This window comes from Phragmites australis, chromosome 18 (assembly GCF_958298935.1).
Source record: "Phragmites australis chromosome 18, lpPhrAust1.1, whole genome shotgun sequence".
NCBI lineage: Eukaryota > Viridiplantae > Streptophyta > Magnoliopsida > Poales > Poaceae > Phragmites > Phragmites australis.
Window position 1 is genome coordinate 23,524,675 of NC_084938.1, and position 13,816 is coordinate 23,538,490.

General features: G+C 40.7%; 1 protein-coding gene across 9 annotated transcripts; it reads left to right on the forward strand.

The window, feature by feature from the left end:
• On the forward strand, nucleotides 1-11,798 carry LOC133899306 (uncharacterized). 9 transcript variants are annotated; one of them, XR_009906345.1, is made up of 13 exons: nucleotides 1-512; nucleotides 1,432-2,536; nucleotides 2,612-2,702; nucleotides 5,431-5,630; nucleotides 5,726-6,209; nucleotides 6,289-6,386; nucleotides 6,469-6,506; nucleotides 7,617-7,797; nucleotides 7,924-8,068; nucleotides 8,151-8,272; nucleotides 8,349-8,571; nucleotides 10,267-10,697; nucleotides 10,806-11,117. XR_009906345.1 is itself a non-coding variant. In XM_062340291.1 (11 exons), the coding sequence occupies exons 2-11, from the start codon at nucleotides 1,526-1,528 to the stop codon at nucleotides 8,496-8,498; spliced, it is 2,520 nt and encodes an 839-aa protein (XP_062196275.1). In that variant the 5' UTR covers nucleotides 1-512; nucleotides 1,432-1,525; the 3' UTR covers nucleotides 8,499-8,680. The 9 variants fall into 9 exon arrangements, 1 of the variants encoding a protein (XP_062196275.1); XR_009906346.1 differs by having other exon boundaries at nucleotides 10,267-10,404; XR_009906348.1 differs by lacking the exons at nucleotides 10,267-10,697; nucleotides 10,806-11,117 and adding an exon at nucleotides 11,280-11,798.
• Nucleotides 11,799-13,816: the final 2,018 nt, after the last annotated feature.

Consider the following 13,816-nt stretch of genomic DNA (forward strand, 5'->3'; position numbering starts at 1 on the left):
CAGTCCGACCTACCCAATTCCCCAACTCCAAATATCCACTCTCCATTCTCCAACCCTAATCGGCTAATCTCTGCGCTCGCTGTCACAATTCGCATTCCCACAAGGCGGCAGGGCTCTAGGCCAATCCCCAATCTCCAGCCCAACCACGATGCCCCTCCGCCGACCATCTGTCACCGGAGAACCCCACCGTCAATCTGCCTAGGCCCCCAGCCCTCACCGGCCGATCTGCCCAGCGGTCGACCGTCCTCCGCCGAAGATCCCCGCCGACCCTCCAGTCTATCCACTCGAGTGCTCCATCGCCTGTCGCTCGAGTGCCCCGCTGCCCATCTGTCGTCTGTTGCCCAAGATCCTCATCGCCCTTTCTTCCCCTCGAGAGCACCGCCGCCCGAGATTGTCCCGCTCACCTCAGATACCCATTGACCGCTCAGATCCCCGCCGCTCGAGATCGTAGTAGGCAGCGCCAGAGAGTGGCGAGCCGGCGACACACCCCCAAATCTCGATCCATCCGACCGGTAATCAAAGCACAATCCTAATTCCTACATCCTGTTTGTGTGGGTTTGTGCATGATAGTTGGTCAGAAATTTTTGGACAAATAAATCAAGCAGTACTCCACCATTTTTTGGTCAGAAATGATAGTTGTTGATCCAAAATTCCCAACAGGTTGATGTGAACTTGTGGAGTTACGGTGATGTTTCGGATGTCTGGCTTAAGTTAGTTTTAGTTTGTAGTTCATCACAGGAGTTTGGAGCACAACTAGAAAAGTTTCTTTTGAATTACTGAACATTTACTCTACCATTCGTTGCTACTGTTCAATGCCTGTAATCTTAATCCTCCACCTATAATCATGTAGCAAGTGTTGTTGTACTAACTTAAGCTGGCAGGTAATTAGGTATACCCGTGGGCTGTGGCTCGTGGGTAATGAGTTTGTTTCTCGCTCTTTACCTGTAGGCGTTTGCGGATATGTCCGTAGGCGAGTTAAAATTCATAGGTACAATTACGAGAAAACACTACCGTACCTATCACACCCGATTACTATCATTATTGGTACTGCTTACTTGTGTTTGAGTTCTAAGACTCAATATGCGTACTCGTAATTTTTAATTAAATCTCGAAATGAACTTATATGTACATGTTGATATATTCAGCGGTTGTCGTTCAATACTTTTTTCTACGGTTTAGTCAATTATGTGCCAGCCCCAGTTGTCCTTCATCTCAGGCTCCGCAATACTCACATGAGATGATGCACCATGTTTGCCTGCATATTCTTTTTCCAACCCTTGGAAATTACGAATGACACTAGTAATTCATGTGGAGTATTCATTAGAAAGTTTTTGATTTAGTTCAAATTTATTAGCTTCCAGAACATTGCGATGAAATACCCCAATCCTAACACAACAGACCCTAAGGATTTATATTCTTTTTGCTTGTCAGGTTCTATATTTGCCATCACTGCTGCTTCCTAAAGCTGCAATATTCCGTTCAGTGACATCGAAAGTTCAGAATAGTCCCCCATAGACTGGCGCAGATGATTGATGATGAGGCTGACTTCAACAACATCTTTGATGCCCCAGCAGAAGTGAAGACCGCTGCAAAGTTCCGTCCCAAGCAAGGGGTCAAGCCCCGAAAGGCAACTCTGCCATCCAAATCTGCAGCGTTTAATCCTACTGCGAACATTAAAGATGGAAAAGTAGGAGCCTTAACTCAAGGCAATTCTTCTGAAGAAATCACTAGTCAAGGAAGAGCATCCTTGACAGGCCCAGATAGTGAGACAGTCGATGATGTAACCGGTTCTCGGAGTATTCTTGAAGTAATGTCGAAAGATGTGCTTACAGTTCCCCTGGTGCCTCGAAACGATCGTGGTGTGCCACGGGATTCTCCAACAGGTGGTGCTTCTGCTGGAGATAGGGTTTCTCAAGACGACGAGCATGATGATGATTCATCTAAATTAGCTACACACCAAGAAAACTTGTTGGTTTCAGATATCCATGTATCATCTGCCAGTTCATATAGCAAGATTATTGATGATATAGTTGAATTTGGGGAAATGTTTGATGAACAAGCTGAAGAGGAAAGAGTTGCAAAGTTCCAGCCTAGGGTACAGTTGAAGATTAAGGCAGCATCCAAATCACGGAAGGCTAACCAAAAGGTGGAAGCTTCCACTGTAGATGCGGTCACACTAAATGAAAGAGGTGATAATAATCAGACAGGACTCCATGATGATCAGCTACAGGCTCCTAGATGTCATAAAAGTGTGCAGACCTCAGATTCTGAAGCATTATTGGCAACTGAAAATAGTACAGTTGGCAATTTAGCTAACCTCGACAGTGTCCTTGAAGAGCCAGTTCAAGAGGAAACAGTTGGGAAGTTTCGGCCTAAATTGTGTCTGAAGCCTGGGAAGGCTTCATCCAAAGTTGCTGGGAGTAATGACAATGTTGCTGCAGCTACACCGATGGTTGGAGTTTGTGCTGTAGATGTGATCCTTCAAGATAAAAAAGATCAAAAAACCATCACAGGTCCAGCCCCTTGGTCACCTCAGGTTAGTGCATACCTAGATGTTTTCATTAATGGCACAAAGGTTCTTCCTTAATGAACTGTTCTTGATTTCTTTTAGGATGTGCATGCTAATGTCGATTTGGACTCTCAGAATGAGCTTATAAATCCTCATACTTATGGCACTCAATCAATGTCTAGAGAAGTTTCTGGTACACTTGTTTTACTTGTGGGACTTCTGTTTTTCAACTTACTGTGTATCTTGTACTCTAAAGGAGTGCTGTTGACCATTTCGTTCTTTGCATTTGAGAGTTCCTTTTGAAGGTTAAAAAAATTCCATAAAGTTTTAATGAGATTGAATTTACGTGTATTATGGACTTGTGCATATTGTTGCCTAAATACTGTGTGATGAATGCTGCATGCTTGTGCTTATGCACACATGGTTGGTCAATGGTCATTGGTGCTGTTTGTTAAAGACATAATTTTTGTTTACTGAAATAGTTTTTTTCAGAAGTCCTACTTTTAATTTATTTAAGGAAAAAGTTCAGTTTTGGTCCATCAACTCTGCTCCAAGTCTAATTTCCACATTAAACATGAAAATGTTTTAATTTCGGTCCCTCAAGTGCCCAAACCGTTGCAAATCCTACCTGGGCCAAATTCACCCTGGTATTGTTCTATGTGGCACTGACCAAGATCCAACGTTGTTGCAAACAAACTAAAAAAGGATAGGGCCCACTCGTCATCCCATTTCCTTCTCCTCTTATTCCTTGATTCTTTATCTTGTGTTGATTGATGACGCAAGCATGCATGTGCATAGAAACAAACCGCTGCACACACAAGCAAAAGCGAAAGAAAGCTGAGCTGCAGAACCACCTCCCTTCACAGTACCCCTGCTTCCTCTCTTGAACCGGAACGAGCGGGAGCAGAGGCTCAGCTTCAGACGTTTGGTCGTGAATAAGTTGAACTGTTCAGGAGCATGCACCATGAATCAAAGCAGTAGCTTGATTTTGCGGCTAGGCTGGATGCCCAGGAATGCCATGCATGAAGGGTGATGAATCGCGTGGGTGCACATCTCCAGCGTGTCCTATCAATGGCTGCCTGTTCCATACCGCCTCTTGTTCTACCATGTCGAGCCTGCTGTGTGCCCATATGGTAGATCTGCTCAGAATTTGTGCTTGATTTTTGCATGGATATTATGTCTCAAGTCGTGTTGTCACGTGGTAGTATACAGGGGGGGGGGGAATCTGCCAGGGGCGCTGGTGCAGGCAGGAAGCAATGGTGAAAAATGGAGGAAGAAGAGAAGAGAGGAAGAAGATGATCAGGAAAAGAGATGATTCCATTGCTTCTTTTTTGTTAACCTTGCTGACTTAGATTGGGGTGTGAGCTGGAGGGAGCTTGGGTGTGGCATACATGAGTTTAGGTGTTTTGCAATGGCAGATCCAGGATTGGAGATATTTGCAGTGGCAAATAAATAATTATTCCTTAAATTAGGGAGTGTACATGTAGAGTAGGAGGAAGCCTGAGAACAAATTACCTATGGTGTGTTTGGTTGAAGGGATATCCTTGGATGGAAGATGGCCATCCAGTTTTTTTGAAGTGTTTGGTTGGAGGGCAAGCTGAATGAGATTGCCATCTAGAGGGAATATTCTTTTCAGATGTTGGATGAGCCCATCCACCAAAAACTGCTGGGCGGAGCTATCTATATTCTGAATGAGCTTTATCCCTATTGATGTGACATATTCTGGTTGGTTAGAGTAAATGCATTTTTTTGTTAGCACGCTTTAAATGATATATTTTTTTAAAACCGTTTATCTTATTTGTGATCTGATTGTACCATTGTATTCATTGCAATTAAATCAACAAAACAAGATATCGCATGATTGGGCGGAACACCATCCAAGTTCTACCCTTGTTGAAGTTCTATCCGTCTAACCAAACAGAAAATTGGATCGTCCTATCCATGCTACTAAATAAGAAATTGGATCGCTCTATCCAACAAAACATTGATGACCATATCCCATCCAACCTTACCCTCCAACCAAACGCACCCCTAATGGCCCTTGCGGGCTAGGGAAGAGAGGGAGAAGAGAGAGCAGTGAAAGGGGTGGCTGAATGGTGGTTTCTAGTTTTTTTTTATTACTGACTGGTTTCTAGGCATATGTTCGTCCACTTGCATGCCACATAGTACAATGGAGTGGTAGAGGTCACGGGGGATATATGTACTGGTTTTCATCGTCGAGGGATCCAGCAAAACAAATATAATTGAACATCAATACCAGGAAGTATAAATGAGGCATACACTGGAAAGATGGCTTCAGGAGCCAACCTTTGAAACAGGGAAGCAGGAGCAGGAGGTTAGGATTTGGCGATGGGTGATGGTAGGATGCGGGCAGGCAGGTGCAATGAGGAATTGAGGGGTGATAAAGAAGTGGAACAGTTGAGCGCAGAAGTAAAAGAAATGTTTTTTTTAATTATTTGCATAATCACAACCTGAAATGGCAGACATTGTTGCAAAATTGTTCAGAGGGTTAAGTGGACTTTATAAGAAGTTCGTGCGAGTAAGATAGACTTATCCCAATATGTAACGACCTATAAGTTCTGTCTATCCCACTTGCATACGACCTCATGCCTTACAATTGAAGTATCACTATAGTGCTTGACTAAATTAAAATAAATGATATATTGGTAAAAGTTGAAGCAGTTAATATTCGTTCTGTGAAGTTTGCAATTTGTTTCATCTTGGAAAGTAAAAATTAGATTATCACATATTTTTTTACTATCAATTGAATCCTTTTCTTGAATTGTGAGTGGTATTAACTGCGTTACCTTCAGATTGGGCCTTTACATAATGAATTGTTGAGTATATGTAATAATCTGCCCATCTTTGGCTATTTTTCCTGTACTTATCTTCTGATAAAGAGCAAACATATTTGTTTTCAGCTGAACACACTGTTAAATCTCAACCTAATGCTGGAGAAAAAAAGGGCAAAGGAAAATCAGTATCTTTTGTTCCACTTGATGCTTCTGAGGGGGTTTCACCTACAAATATTTACTCTGAGATGGGTTACTTCGACCATTCCTGTAATGACACATTGACTGATGAAAATTTAAATAATGCACCTCAGCAAACAGCTGAAAAGGTCAGTGTATTTGGATACTGGTTAGAAGGTGTAATTATTTATATTTGCGTAACTGTTACAAAGTTTGTTCTGTTACAATGTTATTGTTTTTTCAGCATTGTATTGCTAAAGAACAATATTCAAATGGTCAGGTATATACCGATAAAGAAAGCCAGAGCCATGAGAGGGAACCATCGGATCATGCTGTTGAACAACAGCCAAAAATGAATGCTGGAGAATCAGGATCATCCATGAAACTGCGGAGGAGGGAAAAGTTGCAGAAAGTTGGTATACCTGAGCATACTGCTGATGACTGTTTTGATGAAGACTATGTTGGACCTTCAGCAGCTGAACAAGATAATGATAGTGGTGACGATTACACTGCTGGTGGCAAGCGGAAGGTAAGGCGAAAGTCAAGGGATGGTATAAGTAAAGAACCTCCAAGGGATTCAATGTTCTTAGAAGAGCCGCAGCAGCATAAGGTTCAAAAAGATAAAAGCCAAGTATCTTCACGGGGCCGCAAGAGAACCTCGAAAGATGCAGCGACAGAAAAACCTGATAAAAAGCTTACCCACAGAATTCGTCAGAAGAAAATGAAAGGTAGCTGGCTAAAATTACAAAGCATCAGTTTTTACGTAATATGAGGTTTCTCACTCTTGCTTGGGCATTTGTTGTTCAGAGGTTAAGACTTTACTGGAAACATCTGATAAGATAGATCACATGAAGCTAAGTGCGACACATCTCAGGTTGTTACAAGAAATAAGAGAGCGTGTTAAGGTGAGTTTTGTGGCAAGTTTAGTAGTTATATTTGTTAAACATATTTATGCTGCAGCTCATAATTTTTGTTTGGCTTTTCCAGGGTAAAGAAATTCCATCCGGACCATCCTCTAATACAAGGTACACTACCCTTTTTTTCCATTTCTTGAATATTATGCATGAATATCATGTAAGTAGAGTAGAATTCTGGCATTTAGATGAGCATTGAGCACAATGGACCACTGTACCACTCTTTATTTTCCATCTAGATATGTTCAGCTTTGAGTGTAGCAAAATTATTATCTCACCTGTTAGCATTGCTATGGATTGATTTACAAACTTTACTGAGTTATTCATTTTTCTAATGGCAACATTTCACAATTTCTGATAGGTTATTGGAACATGTCATTGATGTTGGTTCCAGCATCTATATGTACATTCAATTGTTGGACTCCTATAAAGCTTCCATCCTATACTACTAGTGAATGCACTCCATTCCTGACTACAATGATATCTGTGACACTAACATGTGTTTTTCATACAACGCCTGTACAGATAGCCAAAATCCTTGCACTGTCCATCAATTCCTCCCCTTTTGACTTTAGAGCTTTTAAAGTTTCAATCTGGTCTTCTTGCTCCTGAAATAAAGTCTCCCTCTTTCTTTGGGCTGTCTCTTTTCCAAAAGCAGCTTCTAGCTGGAGGGGTGTAAAACAGATGCGCATTATCCCTTTTATCCGACTACCATATTTGACAAGATGCGAACGGGGTTTAGGTTTTGCCATCCAATTAACAATTTATCGCCTATTGGTACTCAAATCTACTTAGAAACTACAAATACGAATGTGGTATGAGATATTGGCATCTAAAATGTTATTTTATTCGAAGTATTTGTATTCTAATCCAACAAAGTTATATGTGTATTTATTGCAGTACGTCTAACTAGCTAGGAGATTTTTTAAATTTAGTTGAAATTCATGTATTCTTTAGGTGCATGAATTTGAATAATTAACTGTTACATCTATCAGGATAAAATGTCTATAATTCCTTTATATAAAGCAAGTTTTGTTATTTTTCGCATTCGACCGAATTGAGTAGATATTGGATTGGTACTCAAGTACATCTGAAGTCGCATTCTTGTTTGCTTTGAAAATAAGAATACCAATGTTGTTTGACCACTAATGATTCGTATTCAACCTGTTTTCAACCCTATCTGGCTGGCTTCTCGTGTCTTATCTTTCTTATGCATGGCAGCTTCCAACTTGAAGATCCGGATGGTTTTGATTCATTTGGAGATAATGAAGCACATAACTTCGACGACAACAGAACAGAGAACAGTGTACTACAAAATGCAACCAAACTGAATTATCATTCCTACATGAACAAACAAACACGAGCCAAATGGTCAAAATCTGATACTGACTTGTTTTACCAGGTACTTTATAAATCAAGCACTTGGACTATTTTTCGTTTCACATGATCCTAAATCTTCTACAAAGATGTTTTGGCTTAACTATTTCTGTTGGTAACCCTTCAAAATGTGTTTCTGTATTAAACCCAGGGACTTCGACAATTTGGTAGCGATTTTGCAATGATACAACAATTATTCCCTGATAAGACCTGTCATCAGGTGCGGCAAAAGTTTAAAACTGAGGAGAGAAAAAATCCGATGCAAGTTCATGATGCTATAATTCATCGCTCGGGGGGTGAGACCCTGTTTAATAAGTGGGCCAACCCATATTCTGATTTGTGATGCTTGTGTTTTACCAATTGGATTTCTGTATGCAGATAATTTGTATTTCAAAAAAGTAATTAAACAGCTCAACATTGAAGATGTGCTACCAGAGATGAACAGTACACATAAACAAGAACAAGAGGGTGTGTCAAATGAGGGCGGCCGTGGAAATGAGGTTTATTCTGAAACGAACACTTTGCTTATGTTGAATTTGTTGCATTGGAATTTTTCTTATTTTCTCTGTTTTTAAGAATGCATTGGATGATTTCATCGACGAGGAAGGAGAAAATGGTTCAAATTGGTCGGATAAAGAGCTTGGCACGCACAGGTCTTACGTCCAAGAAGAGCATGTTCCTGGAAATGCTGATGTTGATCTTGGGGATGTCTTCGATTGGTACTAGCCAGATAATCATGATCAATATTAGGACATATGATCTGGGATCTCCATGGTTATGATTTTGCCAACCTTGTGAGGTATGGCCCTTTTTTGTTGATTTTTTTGTCTTTTGCCTAGAGGAATACAAATATACTGATGCAAATGATACAATTGCCAGATTGAATAATACAAATTTATTTCGTTTTAGCTTTTTAGGATGGGTGGACCCAGAACATTAGTTTAGTTTGTACCAATGGTGGGACGTTATCTGTTGCTTCCTCAATTCTATGTTTGTGATTCTGGTTCCGTAGGTTGCTAGTAGTGTATGTATTTGTAATACCTCGAGTGTTTCTGAAATAAAATAAGATGTTGACCACGGGATTCCCAGGAGTGCGGAAAATTGACTTTTAGATCCGTCGTTCGTATGGACGATAGAATGCCACGAATGTGTGGATCTTGTCGAGACAATTCCGTTTTGCTATTTACACGTCCTGTTTGAACACCTTATGAGTTCGAACGTCTTTGAACACCCTAAGAGTTTGTAGCGAGCCCAATAAACCTAGGCCGTTGGATATAAAAAAAGATAAAAGGTCAGATTGATCGGCTACCACCACGATCCATCTAGAACCATCGCCCGTCACCCCCACTTCTAGCCCTAACCCTAGGCGCCAATCACCATTGTCAGTCATTGCCTCGCCGTTGGCCACCGACATCGAACATCAGACCACCGCTCTCCGCCTGTTTGCGCCGCCTCTAGCCGCGTCGCCAGCCATGGACCACTGCCTCCAGCCGTCGCTTCCCTGCCGTCGTTGCCTCTCCCCAACCGCCGGCCGCCTTTGCTCGGCCGTTGCTTGCTAGAGCGCCGTCGTCAACCGACGAGAACAGGAGGGGCCAATGGCAAGGAGCAGAAGGGAAAGAAGAAGGAAAGAAGAAAAAGGGAAGAAGAAAGAATAAAAAGAGAAAAAAAGGAGAGGAAGGGAAGCAGAAAAGGAAAAAAAAAGAAAGGAAAAGGGAAAAAGAAGAGAGGAAGGAGAAAGGAGGAGGAAAAGAAGAAAGGGAAAAGGGGGGATTTTGCGGGATTCACCAACATCCACCGTCGACCCATGATCCTAGGCTGGTTGGGGTTAGTAATTAGAACCTTATGGTGTGAGTCATGTTGTTTTGGCTTTGTGGAGCCATCCCATGCTGTGGTTAGTGTTATGCTAGTTCACGGTCAATGCAAACATCAATAAGACTACGATGCTAAATCTTGGCAAGGATATCGTTGCATACACGACGATCAGTGGCTACCTTGGAGTTCTAGATTTAATTCTATGGAATGCTATTGAAATTGCCAGTGTCATGATGAGGAATAACATGGGGGTTTCGGCGTAGGAAGCGTGCACCTGCTTTTGTGTGCTTTTGTTATATCCTTGGCACTTAAAATGTGCTTGTGCAAGTGGTGATACCTGCGATCATGTTTAGACAATTTTCCTCCACTGCCATCAGTAACATGCAAGTGACGTAGGGGTATGGCTCATGCTATGTCTATATTCGTGTCTTGCATCTTTTGCAACTTAAGTGTAGTACACAACAATATGATTTGTTTCCTTGTTCAATCATGGTATGGGTGTTGGTTGTTAGGCTATGTGAAAGAATCATGTTAACATGCTTGCTTCCCAGAATTATTCAGATTATGGATGATGATTGCTCAATGGTGCATGGTGTACGTTATACCACCTTTGGTGAATTGAACCTATGTTGTTTCACTGATTTCGACTTTGCCATGGCTTATTCATGGATGGGAGATTAAGTTGGCATCCTTCTGATGCTATTACGGAGTGTCGAGCAATCATGTCGATTTATGTGCATACATGCACTTCATATGGAGATAAGTGCTGGTCACCGTCATTATGCCGTGACTAGTACCGGTACATGGAATTGCATGAGAGGTTGGTATCGTTCAATATTAAACTCTCAAATGGAGTTACATCATGACATTCATACATTTTCATACTGTCTGAAGAATATGAAATCCTGAGGAGATGGTATTATGATATATGGGCATTTGAGTGTTTGGTTGGCAATCGCCATGTCGAGAGGATGTGAACCCATGTTTGGTTATGTCTTTGCTTACCACTGTGAATTGTCTTTGTTTAAGACATTATGGGAGATTGTGTTAGAAGATGTTGTATCATGTGGAAGACTACCTTTTAATTTCCCATGTCTTGGCCTATCTTTGAGAGTAAGCTTTTGCTTACAAGTCGGTGTTTCTTTTCAACTGTAGGTGAGATATGTATATATTCATAGCCGTTGCTAGCTGAGTTTATCTTACCCGTTAATTCTTTTACAGGTATGTTTAGATTGTTCTGGCGAGCATAATGGGCTTGGGGTTAGCAGCTTGCACGTTCCACACTGTCTATAATCCAATTCACTCTATGAACTTAGCTAAAAGTGCAACGCTTGTGCTTGAGATAAGCTTTTGGTGTAAAGGAGTTTAATCTTGTTTGCGCTGTAAAGAGTTGCATGGCTTGTTCAAGTCGGAAGGAACCTTGTTACTGCTTATATCATGTTTATGTATCATGTTATATCTTGCATGTGTGGTTGTGCCAATTATACCTTAAAATACAGAGGTGTTACCAAAATTTTGAATTTCCGGCTAAAATTTGCTTTAGTCACAGACTAGGGCATTACAATGTTGCTCATCTTACCTCGCAAAAAATATTGCCCACCTTTTGTAATTTGTGCATAAGAAAAATGTGATTTCCATACATTTATGAGTACTGAGTACATGTTACCTTTTGTTTCGCCATTATGATCCGTTCAGTGTTTTCAATAAATGACTAATGTCACCAGATCCTTGCGACAATTGCTGATATTTGATTGAAAATTGCTGGGAACATTGTTTGTTGCCCATATTGTTTTGACAAGATCCCTGCGAGACTTGGCCGGAGATTCTGGTCATTAGTGTGTATGTTACCTCAAATGTGGACATATGTAGAACTAGGCACTGAACAGTAAAGCATTTGGAGAATGTTGGCGCACTGCGATGATCAATCTCTTAAAGAAAAAAAATGCTCACTACCTTATGGCTATGTCCTGTAATTCCTAGTTTGTCAAGCAATTCCTATTTCTATTGGCCGATTTGGCCAGTGTGCCCTAGGTGACCTATACCATCAGTGCCAGTGACAGATGTTTCCTGGAACAAGATTCTGCAAGTCGATGGGAACTGAAATGAATGTATATCATCTGAGATTGGCACTTCTGTTGTTTCGTGCCGCTTTCATTCACTTCCCTGGTATGTTAAACAGACAAATTACAAATATAGACTTCTATGGGTTTTAAATCTGTCATATTTCTCATAGGAAATTTGATTTTATCATTTCTATATTCCTGATGTTGTATGTGTTGGATGCGGTGACTCACATTTTACTGCAATTCTCGGTCTCTATACTTCCACTAGAACAGATTCCTATTTGCAAGCAAATGACTGTTCTGTGTACTGGATGCAACCAGGGAAAATGAATTATTCTGGAATCGAATTATTCTGAGTTTCTGACCCCTTACTGCAATGCTAGTTTATTCATTAATGCAAAGGTATGTCTGCTAGTTATATAGAAAACGGAGCAAAGCAAATGGTGGCACTCATCAATGACAGTGAACCGCCACTGCACGTGCGCGACTAGTTTAAGTCCCACTGTCTCAGGTCTCCGAGACTTAACGAGAGTATGTCTCAGGTCTCCTAAGAGTATGTACTCTCACATGCAATATACCATCTAAATAAACACTTTATACTCTTTTATTATTTTTAGTATACTTTAATACTAATTCTAAGATACTCTAATATGAGTTGTATGAAAAAAAATTCAATGTTAGCCTTTCATTTTTGCTATATACTCTTTTTTATACATAAAAGAAGTATATACGCAAATTATGATAAAAATCATGGAATTTCATAAAAAATTTCGTGGAATTTGTATTGTAGTATCTTATAATTACTAATGAAGTATATTTAAAGTGATAAAGAAGTATAACACACGTGTAAAAGTGGTATATGAGAGGTGGGAGTATATACACCCAGGAGTACATACTAGTTTTCCTATATATATATATATATATATTTAAAAGTTGTTTATTGTTTCTGAGAAAAGTAAAAAAAATAACATTTATTTCATCTTATTAGCTTTTTAAGAAATAAAAGCCGCTGATAAATAGAAACAAACAACACCCAAGAGTTTCGAACTGGTATACTTGGCTGCCCTTCCAAAAGGATGCTCTGCACTATCATGAAAAGCCGTACCCGTTAGCTTGTGGTGTGGTTTAGGTTCCAACTTGTCCACCTATCTCGTAAAAGTCTACGTGAGAAAATATTAGGCAAATGCTCGCGTTGCTTTCTAGGTAAAAATATACGGCGCCATATTCTGACACATCGTCCAGCACCTACAGCGCACATTCTATATGGTAACGTGCCATATAGATGCGTTAAATCAGGTGATGCCTTAATATGTTACTACTGCATTAAAGGTTATGACACTGTGCAAACAGTCTATTTCTGTATAATATTTTTTAAAGAGCTTATTTATAAAATATGTTTTTGGAAAGATAAAAAAGTAAAAATTTCACTGTTTTCTAGTTCATGAACTTTTCCCCTAGTGATAGTAGACTGTTAGTATAGTACAGCGTATTGACTGGTCGATCAATTTAGCAGCAGACCCGGGATGGTTGGTCAGTCGATTAGATGCAGCCTACGAGAGCACGAGGCCCATTAGTTTCCGTGAATAGCGACTAAGGGTCTATTATTTTTTATTATAGGATTCTAATAATTCAAATTATTATTTTTACAATATAAAATTTGAATTATTATAATCTAAATTATACAATCTGAAATCTCTTCGCTCCCCCTCCCTTTCCTTGCTGTCGTCCGCGGACTTCACCACCTCTGCCTCCGAAATTGTAAGCACGAGGACCGAGCACGAGTGCCACACGGTGGAGGAGGTCGACGAGCAATGCATTGAGGTGAGGCTGTAGCCGACGTCGAGTAGGAGGGCGAAGAGGTGGCCAAAGTGCGCGAAGCTTGATACTGCCTTCCCAAGTTTGACTGGCAATAGCGTCGACAATGTGCTGCTACAGTGGGGGCACAACAAGTAGTTGTCGTCCGCGCGTGACTCGGTCGCCGCGATGTTGTCCACTTGCCGCCAGGTTGTACACACGGAGAAGCAGGGAGATAGCGAAGGGAGGAAAAAACGAAATGTTGTGTTTATAATGATAAAGTTACGTAAATATGTGTCTGTCGGAGGGTTAACTCCTGTCGCAGGGATACTGAGGGACCCCTTTTTAGAGATTCGGCCAGGGGGATGATTCTGA